The sequence below is a fragment of the Ovis canadensis genome, chromosome 18 (assembly GCF_042477335.2).
Source record: "Ovis canadensis isolate MfBH-ARS-UI-01 breed Bighorn chromosome 18, ARS-UI_OviCan_v2, whole genome shotgun sequence".
Classification (NCBI taxonomy): domain Eukaryota; kingdom Metazoa; phylum Chordata; class Mammalia; order Artiodactyla; family Bovidae; genus Ovis; species Ovis canadensis.
In genome coordinates, this window is record NC_091262.1 from 78,628,419 (window position 1) to 78,648,332 (window position 19,914).

Sequence of the window (19,914 nt, forward strand, 5' to 3'; positions counted from 1 at the left end):
GTACTGCTGGCTTACTAAACCACAGACTACCCTGAAAGCCGTCCCTCCCTAAAGAATCATGCAAGGACTTCTTGGTGGTTCCACTGGTTAGAAATCCACCTTGCGACCCAGGGGACACAGGTTCGATCCCTGATGGGGGAACTAAGATCCCACATGCCACGGCCAAGCAAGTTGGCACGCTGCAATTAGAGAGCCCGTGTGCCTCAAGGATCCCGAGAGTTGCAACTAGGACCTGACACCACCAAGTAACTTAAAAAAAACAATCATGCATTTAAAAAAAGTTATTCCTGCTGCCTGAGAATCATTCATTCACTTGGGTGGTGCTCTGCACCTGGAGGGGGCACAGGGCAGACCCACCTCCATGGTCTCCAGGGCCTCCCACGGAGCTGGCAGGGAGACCCAAAAGAAGTGAAGATGCCTTAGCCAAGGAAATGAGTTTGTAGGGAATGGGCCTGCGTCATTACATCAGCCGCTGGGGTCCATATCTGTTCTGCTTCATTTCCTGAGAAGATTACAGTAGTCTGCTTTTTCAAACTTCTCACGTTCCACAGGGCCCCAGGACCCTCCTACCCTCCCAGGGGAGGCCACCTTGCAGGGGATGCTCAGACCCCAGCCTTTAAGAAGTGGGAGGGGCCCAAGGCCAGAGCAGTAGGGGGACAGCAAGAAGGGGAAATATGCCACAGGGCACCAGGGGTCAGGCCAGGTCACTGAGAGCATGTGGCAGAGATTTTGTTTTGCAGGGTGTTTGTAATTCCTGACACAAGACAGATTGGGTGTGGGAAAATTAGTAACAGCAGTCTCTCACCCTGGAATCTACTGAATTCAATGGTGGGAGGTTATTTGGCCCCCGGGGTTGGGTGGGGAGCAAGGCTGGAGTTCGAGATGTCTCAGGGCCAGTGGGGTAGGGGGTGGTCTGAGGCACCCACTGTGTAGACCTTGTGGGGAGTTGAGCTCAGCTGGAGGGTGGGCAGGGCGGGCCTGGGCGCCAGGGCAGGTGTAGTTTTAGGATGGGAGCCACTGGAACAGGTTCCAAAGCTCCTGGGCACAGACCGGTGGGGAGGGTGGGGCTGTTAACTGCCTCCCACACCCCCCACTTGGAATAAAACCCAGGCTCAGAGCCCGAGGTACCTGGCCAAACCCTCACAATTGCAAGCTCATTCTGCCCCAGGGCCTTTGCCCTGGCTGTGTCCCTGAGGAGGGGGTCGCTCCTCTTCCCAGCCTGGTATAGTCCTCTCCAGGGCTCAAGTACCTGCTCAACTCTCAGCTCCTCAAAAGGGGCTTGGCTGCGGAGCCCCCCACCCCAACCCATGCCCTGTTCTCCCCCAGCTCCTAGAATGACTTGGCCTGTTCCTCTAAATGTTTAAAACCTCTCACTCTCGAATGTTTGCTCCACCAGGCCGGGACCTTATCATCTTTAAGTAACGCTAAACAGGGCCTGGCACACAGCAGGGGGTGAGCAGGCAGCCCTGGGTGAGGGGACCTGGGCTCTGGACTGTCCTGCCCTGTGGCCACGGGTCCCCCCAGACCTCTGGGATTGGAGTCTCCCAGGAGACAGCTAAAAGTGCAGATTTCAAGGCCCCACCTCAGTCTCAGGGAGCAGGTGGGGGTAAAACCTACTTTGAAACTGGCCTCTTCAGGGATGGAGACCGTCTCCCAGGACAGGTTCAGGGATCTCTGGCTCAGTTTTGCTTTCGTCTCCACTTGCAGCCCTCCTGGCTGTGTGGAAGACCCTGCAAGGAACACGGTGGGGTGGGGCTTTGTGCCAGGGGGTCCACTTGGACCCAGCACTAGGTGCTGATGAGCTGGCTCCACCCTACGGGTCTTTCTCCCGGCAGATAAACGTCTTCCGTCTCGATGTCCCTCAGGTATGGTCCACTCTGGGAGTGACTCAGCCTCCCTGGTGAGTGAGTCGGCTCTGTGCCTCAAAGCGGGGAGGGCCTGAGACCCCTGGGGATAGCCAGTCCCTGTCCTGGTGGCCCCTCCCGAGTCTGAGATGCTCAGCGTTTTCCTGTTGGGTGGATTTTGCAGAGTTCATGTCTCTCAGTTGAGTTTCGTCAGCTCCAAAGGGGCCACCACGCCGTGCGGGTTTCTGGCACCTTCATTCAGTTGGACGCAGTCACCATGGTCCCTGGGGCCGAGTCCCCAGGGCGGGTGTGGCCTCGCTCGGCACGCACTTGGCCGTGGAGGGGGTGGGCCGAAAGGCCGAAGCGAGGGAGGCTCCAGCCAGAGGGAGAGATGGCCAGAAACTCAAGAAGGGGCGTGACAAAAATAGATGCGCAAGTGCTTCTGTGTAAAAATAGAGTTAAAGGGATCTGCCCGGGCTGCCCCAGACCCAGAAGGCCACAGGGGTGGACCCCAGCTGGGGTTGGCTCGGCCAAGCGCGGACACGGGGTGTGCTTGCTGCTCACGGGCCTCATGGAGTCAGGCCCCTGGGGCAGTGCCCTCTGGGGGTACCCGCTGTCATGGTGGGGGGATGCCTGGACCAGCAGATGCTCTGGGGCTGTCGGGCAGCGTGAGCTGGCACCCAGGGCAGTGTGCCCCTGCCCCGGGCCAGAGTTGGGGCGGCAGGGTGAGGCTGTGTGGGTGCATTTGGCAGCAGGGCGGGAGTGGGTGGGGTGCTGCCCCGGGCAGGGAATGTGTGTTGGGATGGCAGGCGGGTGCCCTGGGGAGCGCTGGAGGGGACAGAGAAAGGGCTGAGAGAAGGGCCTCCTGGAACCCAGGAGCCTGCTGTGGTTCTTGGAATCCAAGCCCGAGCTTCCCCTTCCAGAGCCTTCGCTAGCCCTGTGTTCCTCCTTCCTCCTGTGGCTTCCTCAGTCCTGACGGCCCAGCCTCGGGCAGTCATCCGCGGCCCAGCAGGGGGCATGGACCCCTCTGCCCCCGCCACGATCTCTCGTCCTGTTGCTTTGGGCTCTGCCCCCTGGAGCCCCCACCACAGCCCCGTCTTCGGGCCCCTTGGGTGCCTGACCCTTGGTTCCTGTGCCTTGCCCCCAGCGGGGGTCGGTGGCGGGGGCAGGCTCACCTCCCAGATGAACCCTTTCAGTGGGTGTGTGTGTAGGGGCTGTTCCTTGGTGAACCTGCCCTCAGGCACTTCCTGTTAAAGTGTGCCAGGTTCCATCCCTGGTCAGGAAACAGATTCCTCATGCTGCACGGTGTGGCAAAAAAAATAAAAGATAAAAAAGAAGTGCCTGTCTTTGCTTCCCAGTTGGCTCTGTGACACTTTGTCCCAGCCTCCCATCCTTCCCCAGCCTCTGCCCCACCGGGCCACTGCTTCCGCTGGACGTGCCGTGCCCGCGCCAATGAGCCAGGTCCACATGCTCTAGCCTGGGTGTTCCAGGCGCCTTCCCCAGTCCTGACAATCTACTCAGCCTTACCCGGTGCCGCGCGCCTGCGGGTCTTGGCCATGCTGGGAATGCCCCCCCACCCCCCGGCGGGCGCTCCAGTTCTGCCTGTGATTGGGGTCTCCCCCTTCAGGAGCACCATGGCTGCATGAAGGCCCGATGGCCTTCCCCTTGCTCTCTCTGGGACCCCTGACTGCGGGGGACGTTGGGCCTCTTGTGCAGATGTGCGGGTAGTCCCGTGGGGAGGTTCACGAGGCCGGGAACTGAGGCCTCCGGCCGACAGCCCTGTGAGTGCGTCACTCGGGAGGGGGCTTCCTCCAGCACCCCCAGGTGGCTTCAGATGGCCACAGCATGAGAGACCCTGAGCCAGAGCCACACGCCTACGCTGGTCCCGAGTGCCGACCCGCAGAACTTGTGAGACGATGAGTTTGGTGTCAGATGCTTCTCCGCATGGGGATAATTTCTCGGGCAGTACCAGAGAAAGAGTGTACTCCCCAGGCAGGCCAGGGCTGCAGGGAGGCTGAGCAAGCCTCGGAATCTTCGTTGGATCCCCGTGTGGGGTTTGCACAGGAAGGTGTGCGCTGGAATGAGGGAATGAATTACTGACAGCGGTCAATAGCTCCCCTTCCCAGATCAGCAGGTCGGATAGGCCTTGGGCCCTGCCTTGACCAGAGCCTCATTCCTCAGTTCCACCCTCCGGGGCCTTGGGTCTCGTGGTGTCAGAGGTTACCTTGTCCTGGGGAGAACCTCCCAGCCAGTGGGCCCCCAGGATGCCTCCTGTGCATCGCTGAAGGGGTCACAGGGGCCTGGAAAACAGGAGGGGCTGCACGAAGTAACTGGAAGGGCTTAGGTTACGGCTTGGGCATCTGGGAACGGAAGAGACAGGCCAGGGAGTGCATGGGGACAGGGCAGGGCTGGAGGCACCTGACCGCTGGCCCAGGCCTGAGGCTGCTGGCTGGCACTCCAAGGGTCGCTTCTGCTCCGTCAGACGACCAGTGCCGGGGAGCCCCCACAGTCCTTACCTGCGTTAGCCCTGCTTCAGGTGGCTGTCGTCCCTGTTTGCAGATAGGAAAACTGAGTCTCGGGGTCATGTTAATCAGTGGCCCCTGTGGCAGCGCTGGGCTCAAATTCCAGGTCTTCCCCTAATTGTCACTGCTGCTCTCTGGCCTGCGGTGTCCTCGTCTGTAACACGGGGATGGCTCCAGGGGCCTGGAGCTCTGTGCTGAGCTCAGAGATGAAGACACTGCTCCTGGGGGGCATGGGGGCGGGGGAGCTGAGGGCAGCCCTTCCTGTTGGCCCCGTTGCCCCAGTGGAGGCACAGGCTGGGGACGCCCTGTTATATGCTTTGTGACCCTGAGACCCTGGGAGCCAGGGCCCTAACCCCTCAGGATGTCAGAGGGAGGCCAGGGTGTCTGGGAGGTCTGAGGTGGGCGGTCATCCACCTTGCAAACCAGTCACACCCCAGAGATGCTCCCCCACCTGAAGGTGGGTGCAGCCTCAGCTCCCGCCTGTGGCTGTGTGGTCTGCAGCACCCAGTGGGGGGTTGTGGGATGCAGGTAGAGCGTGGCAGGCGCCAAGCCCCTGAGTGTATAAATTGGTCTCCTGTCCCATTTTACAGATGAAGAGACGGAGGCTTAGAGTGTCACAGAGTGAGCCAGGAAGACTCCGGAGTCTCCTGAACTCATCCAAGTCTTGCCAAGGAGCCTCATTTTCTGGAAATGCCCCGCTCTGGAGCTGGCCCAGTGTCCCACTCTGGACTCATTGCCTGGAAGTCCCACTGCCCCCACCCCTTCCCTTCCAAATCCTGCCAAAATGGTAAAGTGCATGATAGGTAAAAATAGTTCAGGTGGATTTCCCTGGTGGTCTAGTGGCTAAGAATCTGCCTGCCAATGCAGGGGACCCGAGTTAGGTTCCTGGTCCAGGAAGATCCCGCATGCCACAGGGCAGTAAGCCCGTGAGCCACACCTACGGAGCCTGTGTGCCTGGAGCCGGTGCCCTGCAACAAGAGAAGCCACCCACGGAGAGAGCCGCCCCTACTAGGCCGCAACTAGAGAAAGCCTGGGCTCAACAGCAAAGACCCAGGCCAGCCAAAAAGAAGTAAACAGATGTGAATCATTCAGGGGTGTTTGACCCAGAGAACTCCGCTCTGAGAACATACCCACTGAAACACAAAGACCTCGAAGCATAATTCCTAGAGCACTTTCTGTATTTTACAGGCGTATCCCACTTGCCTGTTCTTGACATCACCTGCAAGTTACGTCGTAACAGTGATATTTATTCATTTCGGTTGCGCCATGCGGCATGTGGGATGGTCGTTTCCTAAGCAGGGATAGAACCTGTGCCCACCCTGCGTAGGGAGTCTTAACCCCTGGGCCTCCCGTGAAATCCCGTAACGATGATACTCAGAGCTACAGGTGTGGCTCCAGGACCCCAGGGCCTGCTGACCCTTTAGACCTCCCAGAGCCTTACGGGGGGATGGCAACAGAGCTGCCATTTTACAGACAAGGATACTAAGTCCCCAGGGGACCTCACAGAGAGACCCTCAGGGTGAGGGCCATGCCCAGGCAGCCTGGCTCAGCCTCCTGGTCCACCCCACGGGCACTGTGGACGCACAGGGGGAGTGAGTCCCCAGGTGCACGGCATCCCAGACGGGTTGAGAAGGAAAGGCAGCAAGTCACAAAATAGTGAAAAAAGAGGTGTCTGCCTGCGTCCTGCCAGGAGGCAGGGCCTTAGCCTCAATGCCGGCTGCGTCTCTTTGGTCTGGCTGTCTTGTTAGTAACTTGAAGTTATCCCTCTTGTTATAAAGCATAAGCATGCCTTTTAGGATATCAGGTTCCTCCGCACCACCTCGGCCTGCAGCTGCCCCCCAACCCCCACCACCATGTCCGGTGAGGCCTGTGCCCCGCTTCCCCTTGTCCCGGGGGCCCCTGGTATCTGTGCCCTGTCTGTTTCCCCCTACAGGATAGCTCAGAACTCCTCCTTTGGGCCTCCTGGGGCCGCGCGGGGTGAGGCCCTGCTGTTGGAGGAGGAAGCCGAAAGCGAAAAGCCGACCTTGCTGCTTGGAACAGTGACCCTTCGGGGTGGCCCCAGCAGGTGCCCTGGGCTCTGACTCCTGCCATGCACGCAAGACTCAGAAAGCTCGCACCACTGGCCCAAGGGCACACAGCTGGGAGGGGTGGAGCCAGGAGCCAAGTCCAGGCTGAGCCGGCTGCCCAGTGTCTTCCCCAAACCATGCGGGGGTTGAGCCACAACCCCTCCTGAGCCCAAACCCCTGCCCACCTGCCACCAGGGGGCTTCCTTGCTGTGTCCTGGGTCAGGTGCCAGCAGATGACTCTGCCCTGGGCTCATCCATCTGTCTGTCCAGCCATCATCCAGCATCTACCCACCCACCCATCCATCCACGTTCCCATCCTCTGTCTGTCGTTCTGTCCGTCAGCCCTTCTGACCATCTGTCTGTCCATCCACCCATCCACTCACTGACTCATTTTTTTCACGCATTTATTCATCCACTTCCCCCCAGGGTGCCCACCGCGGGCCGGGCACTGTGGGCTCAGAGACAGATGCAGCACAGCCCTGCCTGTCAGCAGCTTGGAGCTAGGGGCATGTTCAGACCTGCACGGGGCAGCCTTTACAGTGAGGAGGCGAAGGTAGCTTGGACACGTTTGTTCAGGAGGCAAAGGGTGCGTGAAACTTGGCGACAGTGACCGAGAAAGCACGCTCGTCTGAAACGCCGCCTCCAGGGCTGCCCTCACAGCCCCATCCCAGCCCCGCCGGCTCTGACTCTGACTGGCACAGGCTGCTCTCTGGCAGGCTCATTATTTAGATTATTTTTTGTGTTGGTTGTCTGTCTCCTCCCCCGAATCATAAGATCCACAAGGAAGGGACTTTTGCCTGTGTTTACTGCTGTGTTTATGGAAGTGGCCTGGTGCCTAGGATGTGGCATGCAGTAGGCACAAAGTGTGTGTGGCGTGGGGGGAGGTACGGGCGGGGGGTAGTTGGGGGATGGCTGGGGGGGTTGGGGTGGTTGGGGGGATTCTTGGGATGATTGGGGGGATAGTTGGGGGGTGGTTGGGATGGTTGGGGGCATGGTTGGGAGGTGTTTGGGGGTATGGATGGGGGTGTGGTTAGGGGTATGGTTGGGGAGTGTGGTTTGGGGGGACGGTGGGGGCGTGGTTGGGGGGTGGTTGGGGGTATGGTTGGGGGGTATGGCTGGGGGGTGGTTGGGGTGTGGTTGGGGGTATGTTTGGGGGGTGGTTAGGGGGTGGTTGAGGGTATGGTTGGGGGGTGGTTAGTGGGGTGGTTGAGAGGGTGGTTGGGGGTATGGTTGGGGGTATGGCTGGGGGGTGGTTGGGGTATGGTTGGGGATATGGTTGGGGGGTGGTTGGGGGTATGGTTGGGGGTTGTTGGGGTGTGGTTGGGGGTATGGTTGAGGGTATGGTTGGGGGGTGGTTAGGGGGGTGGTTGTGAGGGTGGTTGGGGGTATGATTGGGGGGTATGGTTGGGTGGATGGTTGGGGTGTGGTTGGGGGGTGGTTAGGGGTTGGTTGGGAGGGTGATTGGGGCGATGGTGGGGGGTGGTTGGGGGTATAGTTGGGTGGTTAGGGGGTGGTTGAGGGGGTGGTTGGGGGATGGTGGGGGGTATGGTTGGGAGGTGGTTAGGGGGGTGGTTGGGAGGGTGGTTGGGGGTGTGGTTGGGGGAGTGATTGGGGGGTATGGTTGGGGGGTGGTTGGGGGTGGTTGGGAGGGTGGATGGGGGTGGTTGGGGGATGGGGGGATGGTGAGGGGCATGTTTGTGGGGTATGGTTGGGGGGTGGTTGGGGGTGTGGTTGGGGGGTATGGTTGGGTGGATGGTTGGGGTGTGGTTGGGGGTGGTTAGGGGTTGGCTGCGAGGGTGATTGGGGGATGGTGGGGGGTATGGTTGGGAGGTGGTTAGGGGGGTGGTTGGGGGTGTGGTTGGGGGGTATGGTTGGGTGGATGGTTGGGGTGTGGTTGGGGGTGGTTAGGGGTTGGTTGCGAGGGTGATTGGGGGATGGTGGGGGGTATGGTTGGGAGGTGGTTAGGGGGGTGGTTGGGGGGTATGGTTGGGTGGATGGTTGGGGTGTGGTTGGGGGTGGTTAGGGGTTGGTTGCGAGGGTGATTGGGGGATGGTGGGGGGTATGGTTGGGAGGTGGTTAGGGGGGTGGTTGGGGGGTGGTTGGGGGTGGTTGGGGGATGGGGGGATGGTGAGGGGCATGTTTGAGGGGCATGTTTGTGGGGTATGGTTGGGGGGTGGTTGGGGGTGGTTGGGGGATGGTTGGGGGGTGGTTGTGGGGATGGTTGGAGGGATGGTTGGGGGCATGGTGGGGGCATGGGTGGGGGGCATGGGCAGGGTGGGCTGTTGGGAGGCCAAGCTGGGGGCTGTGCAGGTGGGTAGAGGGGGTGGATCTGAACGTGAATGTCAAGGGGTTGCCCTCAGGACTGGGTGCCTCAGAGGATGCAGGGTGCAGGGGAAAGGTGCCCAGGGCGGTCCCTGGGCTCTGGCTCGGGTGCCCGGGCCAACATTCTGCAGGAAACATGGGATTCGACCGCTCCCTGTTTCTTCAGTTAGACCGCATGCCTCAAGTTCCCTCACCATCTGAAGGACTGGCCTCTGCAGTGTAGTGTCCCAGCTGGACGTGGCCTGCTCAGAACAGGCCTGTCCGCTCCCTCCTTCCGGAACCTGCGCTCCTACTAACAGCCTGCACGGTTTGCCAGCCACTCCCCCAGGGACACACCCGGAGCGTGCCCCGAGTGGTCCCTGACGCAACGCGCGTGCTGTCCTCCTCTCGTGGAGGCAGAGATGGAGGTATGGAGGAGTCGAGGGCTCTCCCGAGGTCTTGGGGCTGGGATCTGAGGGCGGCAGCCTGGCTCCTAACCGGATGCTGGCCTGCATCTCTCCAAAGGTCAAGGTTGGCCTCAGGACCGGCCTTGGACGGGCTGCCTCTTGCCCTTTGTCCTCTGTCGTGGCAGCGGCCACTGCCAGCCTGTGTCCCCCACCCACCCCACAAACTCCTGGGCGGGATGCGGGGCTCCCCCATGTCAGTGTGACCTGCTCAGGGTCAGCCTGCGGTCCACACATGACCCCTGCCCCAGGGCTGCCTGGAGGGGGCTGCCTGGGGGCTGCCGTGTCAACAACTCTCCCGGTCCTGCCAGCTTCCAGGTTGGCAGAATACACACCATGTATGACCCTGGGCAAGTGCACAGCCTCCCTGAACTTCAGTGTCCATGAAGGGCTGTGTTCCGGTGTCACATGGGGGGGTGAGTCATGAGGGCAGGGCCCATGGGTCTCAGGGCCTGGCCTGCGGCATCAGAGAGGAGCTGGTTGGGTAAGTATCTGGTGATCAAATCCGGCCCTGCTGCCTGCATGGCCCTGGATGAGTCCTTTTTCTGGGCCTCACTGGCTTCATCTGTAAAATGGGACCATCAGCCCTGCCTCCTCCTGGGGCTGTAACAAGGACGCCCTGAGACAGTGAAGGAGGAGGGCTAGGTTAACTAACGACGGGGGCACAGCCAGGGAGAGGTCACCATCCTTTACTGTGGTTCCCAGTGAGCAGCCTCTTACTGGAGTGGCTTCCCCTTTAGGAGTACCCTGATTTGGTTGGAGGCAAGGTCGGGGGCCCTGGTCCCTGGTCCCCTTGCTCAGCGAGCCCTGCTCAGAGCTGGATCCGTGCTGGGTGCTGGGGACTCAGAGTTGGATCTGGCTGTATTCCTGGGCACATGGAGGTGGATGTGGAAGCAGCAAAGGGATTTGGGCCCAGGGTGGTACGAAGGACGTGGAGGAGACCTTAGCCTGTGGCTAGGCTGCTCACAGGAGGGCCCTGGCCAGCCTCCCTGAGGCTTTGTCATTGGTGGCCCGTCATCCTCCACTCCCTCCCTGCTACCTGGAGCTCCCTGGGGATGGGACTGGGCTGCCTGAGCGCAGCCTCAACTCAGAGAGTGTTTATTGAATGAATAAGTGAGGGAGCATTGATGGTTACCCGGGCAGGAGCAACTCCAGGGGAGTCAGGGAGGCCCAGGGATGGATAAGGGCTGAGCTTGAGTTTTAGAGGTGGGGGCCATCAGAGCCTCCACAGGGGGTGGTCTGAAACCCAGGCCTGCAGGTGGTGGGAGTAGTGATCATACTTTCTGAATCTGATGTCACCCATGGCCTTTCACTTACTTCCCGACACCTGGATCCTGAGGGCACTGGGACAAGGGTCCTTTGGGGTAGGTGGGAGGGAGTCCAGGTGGGCATTGACCCGCCTGCGGCCTGGTGTGGCCTTTGCCTCTGGGGCCGCTGGTCAGCAAGCTCTGCTTCCTGTCCCTGCCCCCACCGCAGGTATTTAAGGTCTGCGAGGAGCCAGCGGGCAGCTTCGGAAGCCGCCCTGGTGGTGGCACCAGACCGACCTCTCACGCAGCCTGACCCCTGCGCCTTCCCCGCCACCTGCGCTGTCCATGGATTTTGTTGCTGGAGCCATTGGAGGTAAGAGTGGGCACCGTGGGGCCTCAGAGGGGGCCGTTGCCCCCCGGGGGAACTGGGTGGGGTGAGGGAGCTGGAAGGGGGTGCTCCGCCCCGGGCCAGCAGTGAGGTTTGAGGCCTCCATGAAGTGGCCGGTGCCTGGCGGGGGGGCCACGGGTGCTGGGAGGAGAGAGGAGTTTTTCCCGTAGATGACGGGGCAGGTGGCCCAGAGCCCAGGAGGAGCTGGGTGGGGGTGACTCTGCTCCGGCCTGGGGGTCTCGGCCTGGAGGCTGAGGGGCGGGCAGGGGTGGGGGTGCAGAGGGTGGATGGTCTCTCCGCCTGGCCAGGGGGAGGCTGGGAGCCATGCGCATGGAGAAGGATGGGACGAGAGACTCCAGGAGAGGGTGGGCGGTGGGGACCGACGGCGAGGGCAGAGGTGTGGTGGGGGAGGGTCCCGGATGAGCCCCTTGGCTCCCTGGCTGTGTGCACCCGTGGGCCCGTCCCCACCAGCCCATTTTCACCTCTGGAGAGAAGGCTGTTGTGAAAGCCACATCCAGGAAGGGGATCTGCTCCTCCCAGTGGCTTGCACAGGCTATTTTGGGTGAGGCGCCCTTGACCTCTGTCCTCTTGTGAAACGGCAGGGGCTGCTCATCAATACTTCTAGGAATAGCGTGGGGTGTTCTCTTCAGAAGGGGTGGGCAGTGCTGAAATGGGAATGACCCGGGGCCCAGCCTTACCAGTGGGCTGTCTGACGTTCCCGCGGGGAGCCAGGCCTGAGGTTTCCCTGGTCATCAGCTCCCTAAGGAGCCAGGGCTTGACCTGCCCCGGATCTCACAGCAGGAAGGCCTCCCGAGTCCCACATCTTCACACCAGGGCCCTGGGAAGGCCTGGGTGGAAAGGGCTCCTGCTCTCTGTGCCTGGCTCTGGGACATGGGGAGGCAGACCTGGGCCTTTTCCTTGAGGAACTCGAGTTCTGGATTGCAGCAAAGCCCTGCGACAGCCATGTGACCAACATGTTTTCTGGCACAGGGGCAGCCCTGAGTATGGGGGTCAGGGAAGGCTCCTTAGAGGAGGTGATGGTGTGGCAGGGTTTTGATGGATGAGTAGGAGTTTGGTGTGGTATACGTAAGGGCTGTGCCTGCGTGCATGCTTAGTCATTCAGTTGTGTCTGACTGTTTGCAACCCCATGGACTGTACCCCGCCGGGCTCCTCTGTCCATGGGATTTCCCAGGCACGAGTGGCCTGCCATTTTTTCTTCCCCACGGGACCTTTCCAACCCAAGGGTTGAACCCGTGGTTCCTGCCACGTCTCCTGCATGGCAGGCCTGTTCTTTACCACTGAGCCACCTGGGAAGCCCACGTGCAAGGGTCGAGGAAGGTAATTCTCAAGTCAGTGAGTCATTGTTTCGGCTTCACTCTTTCTGTTCCTTCACTTGTTCATTCATTCGCTTCATTATTTCACGCATGCATATTTAGAGTCCTGGGATACATAAGAAATAGGGCACAGCCCCCACACATCTTACTGTTTTCAGGTGGCCTTCACTGAGCCCCCCTCCCAGGATGAAACCCCAGGGACCTGCCCACTCTCTGTCTTCCGTGTGGTAGTGCCAGGGGCTTGGACCTGGAGACCCCGGTGTTAGGAGAGGAGAAAGGGAAAGAAGGTGGCACCTGTCCTCGTGGCAGGAGGCAGAGAGCCCTGGTCCGGGAAGACTCGAGTTCTACTCCGTTTCATGCAAACCTATGCTTCCAGCAATCCCTCTTGGAGGCCTGGTGCCCCAGGCTTTCTCCGCCCCCAGCCTCTGCCTGGGCTGTGCTCCCTGTCACCCCCCGCAGCTGTGAGGTGCACTGGCCTCCTGCTTGCAGACAGACCCTTCACAGACTGAGGCTTGAGCGTGAGCTCAGCCTGGCTAGGAGACAGGGCCCAGCAAATGGACCAATTCTTCCGGAACGTGATGCCGGAGGGGAGGCCGTGGAGCACCCTTGCCTCTCAGAAGGAGGGTCCAGGGGGCCAAGACTCGGAAGGAGAGACCACTGGCAGCCTGGCTGACATCACGTTACCCTTCTGAGCCTCAGTTTGCTCATCTGTAAAATGGGGGTCGTGCTCCCCCTCTGTTGAGATGTGGTGTGGACAAGAAGAGCCCGGTGAGGGTCTCTCTGCAGGAGCGTGGTCAGGGGCCCTCCCTCGCTGAGGCGGCTCAGCCTCCTGCTCCCCTCACTGGCCCCCCTGGTTTTCTGACAGGTGTCTGCGGTGTTGCTGTGGGCTACCCCCTGGACACGGTGAAGGTACGGTCATTGCCAGACCCCTGCCTGGGCTTAGGTCCCCATCTATGGCCAGAAGAACTTTCTAGCCTGCTGGTCAGACCCTGTCTCTGCCCTCTACCTCCCCTGTGTACTCAGGACCATCAGCGTTCCCGTTTCCCTGCTGAGACTCAGGTCGCTCACCTTAAAGGGGGTCACTGTCACTGCTCTGCCCACAGCACGGCTGTGACCATCAGGGATTGGCTCTTGCCCTTCCCCGGGGCCTGCTGACCTCGCCCCAGGCCTGGAGCAACCCCTTCCTGAAGCCCACTTCTCCCACAGGTCAGGATCCAGACAGAGGCCAAGTACACGGGCATCTGGGACTGCGTCCGGGACACGTATCACCGAGAGCGGGTAGGCCTGGGGCCAGGGTCATGGGTAGGTGGGTGGACTCCGGGGCTGCCACTCACCAGCCAGCCTGGCAATCCTGAGCTCCTCTCTGAGCCTTCCAAATGGGAATAGCTGTACCAGCCCCCTGGATTCCTCTGAGGATGAGAGCTGGGGTTCTGGCACATAGGAGGCGCTCAGAGTGAGTTCCTGCCTCCAGGAGAGGGTCTGGAGGGGGCATCTGGGGACTTCAAAGCTCAGGGGAGGACCCACCAGGCAGGGCACCCCTCCAAAGAATGCTGGGTAGAGTCATCAGGGGTCCAGCTCAGAGCCCATCTGGAGGAGGGGTCTCAGGGACACTTGCCAAAGTGAACTTGGGAATCGGTGCCGGCTGGAGGGGAGCGAAAGAGAAAGGGCAGTGGCCACGCTGCTAATTCGGCACCACTATCGTCACAACAGCCCCCGGGGGGGCCTGGCCTCCAGGGTGTTACAAGCCCCATTGTACAGCTGAGGAAACTGAGGCCATCATGCTGAGGTCCCACGGCGGGGGGTGGGGGGGGTGAGGTGAGAGCCGGCTCCTTGGTCCAGGGGCCCCAAGGGCAGCCATCCCGCCTGCCCCACTGCTGACTTGAGGCCTCTGCCCCTGCGGCCAGGTGCGGGGCTTCTACAGGGGCCTCTCGCTGCCCGTGTGCACCGTGTCCCTGGTCTCGTCCGTGTCCTTCGGCACCTACCACCACTGCCTCACGCACATCTGCCGGGTCCGCTACGGCAGTGCCGACGCCAAGCCTGCTAAGACCGACATCACGCTCTCGGGGTTTGCCTCTGGCCTCGTCCGCGTGAGTAGGGGCGGGGAGAGGCGGTCTGGGGGACCCCAGCGGAGGGGAGGTGGATGGAGGCGGGGGGGTGGGGTGGTGGTGGTGGTGGTGGTGCTGTGGCTGAGGATGCAGCTGCCTCGGTAACCGAGGGCAGGCTAGGGGGCCTGAGCTTCTGTCTCTTCATCTGTAAGAGGTGTGCTGAGGTCACACATGTGAAGCCCCCAGCCCGGGGGGCTAACCGGTGGGAGCACCCACGAGATGGCAGCCAACAGTATGAGTAAAACAATCCTATGTTATTAATGTATGTCAGTATTGTCGGTGCTCACATTAAGTGTTGCATTACTCTTAACCTTAGTTAAATAACACATTAATATGTCGATCCCTGGGTCAGGAAGATCCCCTGGAGGAGGAAATGGCAACCCACTCCAGTATTCTTGCCTGGAGAATCCCATGGACAGAGGAGCCTGGCGGGCTACAGTCCGTGGGGTCTCAAAGCGTCAGGGATGACTGAGCAGCGGCAGTCACGAACGGATGGATGGTGTGACTGAACTTGCATGAACTGGAGTCACACTGACCCGACACCTACTGTGTGGCGGGCGCTCTGTTGGCGGGGATGCGCAGCTGAAGGAAGGGCTGGCTCCAGCCAGGTGGGCAGAGCCAGCTTCACGCCCGCCCCACCGTGGCCCGTGGGCCAGCACGGGGCTTCCGGGGGCTCACGCTCCCTTGGAGAGCACTGTGGGCCATGGAGGCTAAGGGAGCCCCGGGGCAGGGCTCCCAGGTGGCGCTGCCTCCTCACCGTGCCTCCCTCCCCCAGGTGTTCCTGACCTCACCCACCGAGGTGGCTAAGGTCCGCCTGCAGACGCAGACTCAGCGGCGGCCCTCAGCCTCGGGGCCTTCGGTACCCTCGGCCGTGCCTCCCACCTGCCCCGTGCCCCCCGCGGGTCCACTCCCCGGGCCCAGGTTCCACGGGCCGCTGCACTGCCTGGCCACGATAGCTCGGGAGGAGGGGCTGCGCGGCCTCTACAGGGGCAGCTCGGCCCTGCTCTTCCGGGACGGGCACTCCTTTGCCACCTACTTTCTCTCGTACGCCATCCTCTGTGAGTGGCTGACTCCCGCCGGCCAAGGCCGGCCAGGTGAGTGGGGGGCGGTGGCTGGGGCCCTGGACGGTGCAGGTTAGGGTATGCAGGGGGCTGGTCAGCCCAGCCGGCACTGCAGCCTGGAGAGGAGACGGGTTGAGGCCACGCTGGCCCCAGGGCCCCCAGGTGGGATGCTTGTGGCCCCCAAGACGGGTCAGAACAGGCCCTGCCCCGGGTGCCTGCCCCACCCTGCCCAGTCTCCCTGGCGCGGCTTCTAACCAAGGCGCCCGTACGCTCACCCCGCAGATGTCTCGGGCGTGCTGGTGGCCGGTGGCTGTGCCGGGGCACTGGCCTGGGCTGTGGCCACCCCCATGGACGTGATCAAGGCGCGCCTGCAGGCGGACGGTCAGGGCCGCCAGCAGTACCGCGGCCTCCTGCACTGCGTGCTGACCAGCGTTCGGGAGGAGGGGCCGCGCGTGCTCTTCAAGGGGCTGCTGCTCAACTGCTGCCGTGCCTTCCCCGTCAACATGGTGGTGTTCGTGGCTTACGAGGCCGTGCTGAGGCTCACGCGGGGCCTGCTCACATAGCTGGTGCCCTGCAACCACCCTGGGGGGGCGGCGCCAACCTGCCAAGAGCTCCCAGGGGCCCCTGCAGGAGCTAGAGGTGGCGGAGGGGAGTGCGAGGGTCTGGACCCAGGGGGCTACTACCCCCTAGCACGGCCAGGGCCTCCCCGCCCGGCGGCGGGCCACGAGGGGAGGTCCGGGGACCCGCCCGGCCACGGCCCGGTTGACCTGAGGGTCAAAGCCAGAAAGGGGCGGGGATAAGGATGTGTTGGTTTGGGGCCATCTGTGCATTTGGTTGGTGGGGCCATCCCCGGCTTCCCTTCCAGCCTCTCCCCGCCGCCCCGTGTCCTCAGGGCGCCCCTGCGTCCGCCTGACACCCACTCCTGGACCCCACCCCTCCTCAGCCAGCTTTCCCTGCTGTGCGGGCTGCCCTTCAGGCCTGGGACCCAGGCACAGCCGTCGGGCGCCCGCCTGCTTGGTCCCTGCACCAGGCAGCCCCGGGAGCTTTGTGTGAGGTCTGGTCCCCCTTGTTCTGTCTGCAGAGCCAGGACTCAGCGGGCAGCTGTTGCTAATAAAACATTTTTCTCAGGCTGCTCAGGCATGTTGCTCTGTGGTCTGTGGAACTGGTGACTGGTTTTCCCCATTGTCAGCTGGTTGTCAGAGGCCAAGGCCCCCGCCACCTGAGTGGCCGGGGCACCCACCAGGCGGACGGTGCATGGATGCCCAGCCAAGCTCCCCCCGACTCCCCAGGTCTGTGCGAGGAGCCCGCCACAGCATGAAGCCGGTTCTCCTCACCCCTCCACCTTGTCCCAAACCCACCCGCTTTCTGAGTTAAGACTGGGGCCTGCAGGGGAGGCGGTCTGTGTATCCTCAGCACTGCTGGGTCCTCAGGCAGGTCATCACGACGGCTCAGAAGGGGAGCCAGGCCTGCCCAAGGCCACACGGCAGGGAGGATGGGGGACCTCACACCGGCACTTGAGATCCCAGCCCTCTCTCGGGCACCATGTGGCTTCCAGGGATGGTCCAGCATGAACGGCCAGGTGCCCACTGAAGCAGCCCTCTGGTAAAGCCAGGCGACTCCTGCCTGGACACTCACTCATTTGGACACCAGCCTTGACCGTGACTTTGGACTGAAGGACATCCAGAGTTCTGGCTGAACGGAAAACTCTTTCCTGTTCCCAGAAAATGTGGGTGGACCCTCCTCTGGCCTTTCCTGTCCCAAGACCCAGGCATTTGCTTACGCCCTGTGCTCTCTATGGGGGCACCTCTCCCCCCTCTGCCTGGACGACTGCAGGTCCCAGATGGCACTTCCTCCAGGAAGCTCTCCCTGCCTGCTCTAGGCTGCGGGAAGGTCTCGCCTGCTCTGCTCCGCTGGGCCCCCGCTCACCGTCTGGTCACTTATCCATCTCCTGCCCCCACCCCGACCCCACCCGAGATTGCAAGCTGCCTGTGGGCATGCTTGGTTTGGATTATACCCAGGTCAGAGCCTGGCACACAGCTGGTGCTCGAGGGTTGTGTGTGATACTGGTGTCATGCAGCCAGTACTCGGATATGTGTGTGTGTGATACTGGTGTCATGCAGCTGGTGCTCAGGGTGTGTGTGTATGTGAGATATTGGTGCCATACAGCTGGTGCTCAGGGTGTGTGAGTGTGTGTGATACTGGTGTTATACAGCTAGTGCTCAGGGGGGTGTGTGTGTGTGTGTGTGATACCAGTGTCACGCAGCTGGTGCTCAGGGGGTGTGAGTGTGTGTGATATCAGTGTCATACAGCCAGTGCTTGGGTGTGTATGTGTGTGTGAGATACCGGTGTCATGCAGCTGGTGCTCGAGGGTGTGTGTGTGTGATACTGGTGGCATACAGCCAGTGCTCAGGGTGTGGTGTGTGTGTGTGGCATACAGCTGGTGCTCGGGGTGTGTGTGAGATACTGGTGTCATGCAGCTGGTGCTCAGGGTGTGTGTGTGTGAGATATTGGTGCCATACAGCTGGTGCTCAGGGTGTGTGAGTGTGTGTGATACTGGTGTCATACAGCTAGTGCTCAGGGGTGTGTGTGTGTGTGTGTGTGATACCAGTGTCACGCAGCTGGTGCTCAGGGGGTGTGAGTGTGTGTGATACCGGTGTCACGCAGCTGGTGCTCAGGGTGTGTGTGTGTGTGATATCAGTGTCATACAGCCAGTGCTTGGGTGTGTATGTGTGTGTGAGATACTGGTGTCATGCAGCTGGTGCTCGAGGGTATGTGTGTGTGATACTGGTGGCATACAGCCAGTGCTCAGGGTGTGGTGTGTGTGTGTGGCATACAGCTGGTGCTCGGGGTGTGTGTGAGATACTGGTGTCAAACAGCCAGTGCTTGGGTGTGTGTGTGTGTGAGATACCGGTGTCATGCAGCTGGTGCTCGAGGGTGTGTGTCTGTGATACCAGTGTCACACAGCCGGTGCTCGGGGTGTGTGTGTGTGCACACAGCTGGTGCTCGGGGTGTGTCTGTGTAGCATACAGCTGGTGCTTGGGGGTGGTGTGTGTGTGGAACGCACGAATGCGTGAGTGAACGAGGCCCTGCAGAGCATTCCTGGGGTTTGCCGGCAAGCTGGTGAAGATGTGGGGCGTCCTGGCCAGGTGCTGGCAGAAGGGGGTCAGCCAACAAAAGGTTTCAGTGGCTGTTGAAGCCTGTGTCCTCTTCCTGCCAAGAGTGCTGTGAGCCTGCCCAGGGGCTTTGGCCTTGGAAACGGAGTCACGCCTCCCTCCAGGGAAGGGTGGGGACTGTCGGTCACTGCATGCTGGCCCTGCTGTGCTGGGGAAGGGGCTCTGCCTCGCTCAGGCCACAGCCGTGGAGGCGAGGCCCTCTGGAGCGCGGAGATGAAGGGTGGGAAGAAGGGCCGGCCCAGAGTCGATAGAGCGCTTCCCAGGTGGCAAAGTGATAAAGATCCCACCTGCTGACACAGGAGACGTGGGGATGCGGGGTTGAGCCCAGTTGGGCCCGGCCTAGCTCTCCACCTGAGTGGGCTCTCGCTGCCCCCAGACCCAGCTCCATTGGGCCCACCAGACTGGGCACCCCTGAGGTGCCGTGAGGTCTGAGGGTTGGACACGAACAGTCATGGCAGCTGGGGACCGAATCTCACCTCACCCCTCAGACAGCGCTGGGCCGCACACCTGCCCATCCCGACTCAGGGCTTCTCTTGGCAAGTATAAGAATGCTCTGTTTTTTAGCAAAACGTGGGGGATGGGAGTGTCTGTGGCCCTTACCAGCAGTGACTTTGGGCATTGACCTCTGACCCAAGGCCCAGCTGACCCAAACACGAGGTGTCTGTTGTTGCTTCTGTTACATCAGGGGGTGGGAATGAGGTCCCTGCCGCACCCCAGTCATTGGCTGCTGTGGGGCTGCAGCCCTGCCCTCTGAGACCCCAGGACAATGCCCACCCTCCCCGGGGCCTTGGCTGTGGACCCTCCTGAGAGGCGGGCACAGGGGAGCAGAGAGATCACCTTAGCTGCCCAGCCGCACTGCCCCACCCTCTGCTGGGGGCTCACCTCCAGTCCGGAGGGAGTGGAGACTGGATGCGCTCTGGATGCCAGCGCCGCCCGGTGGAGAGCCTCAGAGCCTCCCGCAGGACGGCCCACGGGCAGGCACAGCACGAGGCAGGGCAGGCCCGTCTGACACGGCCTCACGGGGCGGCCTCGGACAAGTCGCCATGCTCTCTGCGGGGCCTCAGTCTTCCCACCTGCAGTACGAGGCAGGCAGGCAGCGCAAGCTCACCCTCATCTGGCCAGGCCCTTGCTCTGCGACCCCTGCAAATGGCCTGTGGCCACTGTCTACACAGAACCTTTCAGACCACCCCCATGGCCGCCTCCCTCGACCATAAAACGCGGACATCTGTCTGCGTTCTCCACTGGCTGTCGGGAACGTCCAGTGAGTGTGGGAGCCAGCACCACGGAGGGCTGAGGGCTAGGAAGGCGGACGGGCCACGTCCGGCTCATTCCCGGAGCCATACCTCCGTGCCGTGGTGGCTACCAGGGCTGTGATCCCAGCCTGCATGCATGCCAGGGGGACCTCTGCG

General features: G+C 61.7%; 1 protein-coding gene across 6 annotated transcripts in view; it reads left to right on the plus strand.

Moving 5' to 3' along the window:
- The window catches only part of SLC25A47 (solute carrier family 25 member 47), an 18,608-nt gene extending 2,140 nt beyond the window's left edge, over positions 1 to 16,468 (plus strand). For 2 of the 6 annotated variants that reach the window (XM_069559769.1, XM_069559770.1), the window contains exons 2-8: positions 8,921 to 9,161; positions 10,674 to 10,817; positions 13,032 to 13,075; positions 13,373 to 13,444; positions 14,071 to 14,253; positions 15,047 to 15,365; positions 15,615 to 16,468. In XM_069559769.1, coding sequence (XP_069415870.1) covers positions 10,790 to 10,817; positions 13,032 to 13,075; positions 13,373 to 13,444; positions 14,071 to 14,253; positions 15,047 to 15,365; positions 15,615 to 15,895 — 927 coding nt within the window. In that variant the 5' untranslated portion in view covers positions 8,921 to 9,161; positions 10,674 to 10,789 and the 3' untranslated portion in view covers positions 15,896 to 16,468. Of the gene's footprint in view, positions 1 to 7,196; positions 7,296 to 8,920; positions 9,162 to 9,600; positions 9,682 to 10,673; positions 10,818 to 13,031; positions 13,076 to 13,372; positions 13,445 to 14,070; positions 14,254 to 15,046; positions 15,366 to 15,614 lie in introns of those variants that run through there. The other 4 variants (XM_069559767.1, XM_069559773.1, XM_069559772.1 and 1 more) reach the window with 4 other exon arrangements.
- The last annotated feature ends 3,446 nt before the right edge of the window (positions 16,469 to 19,914 follow it).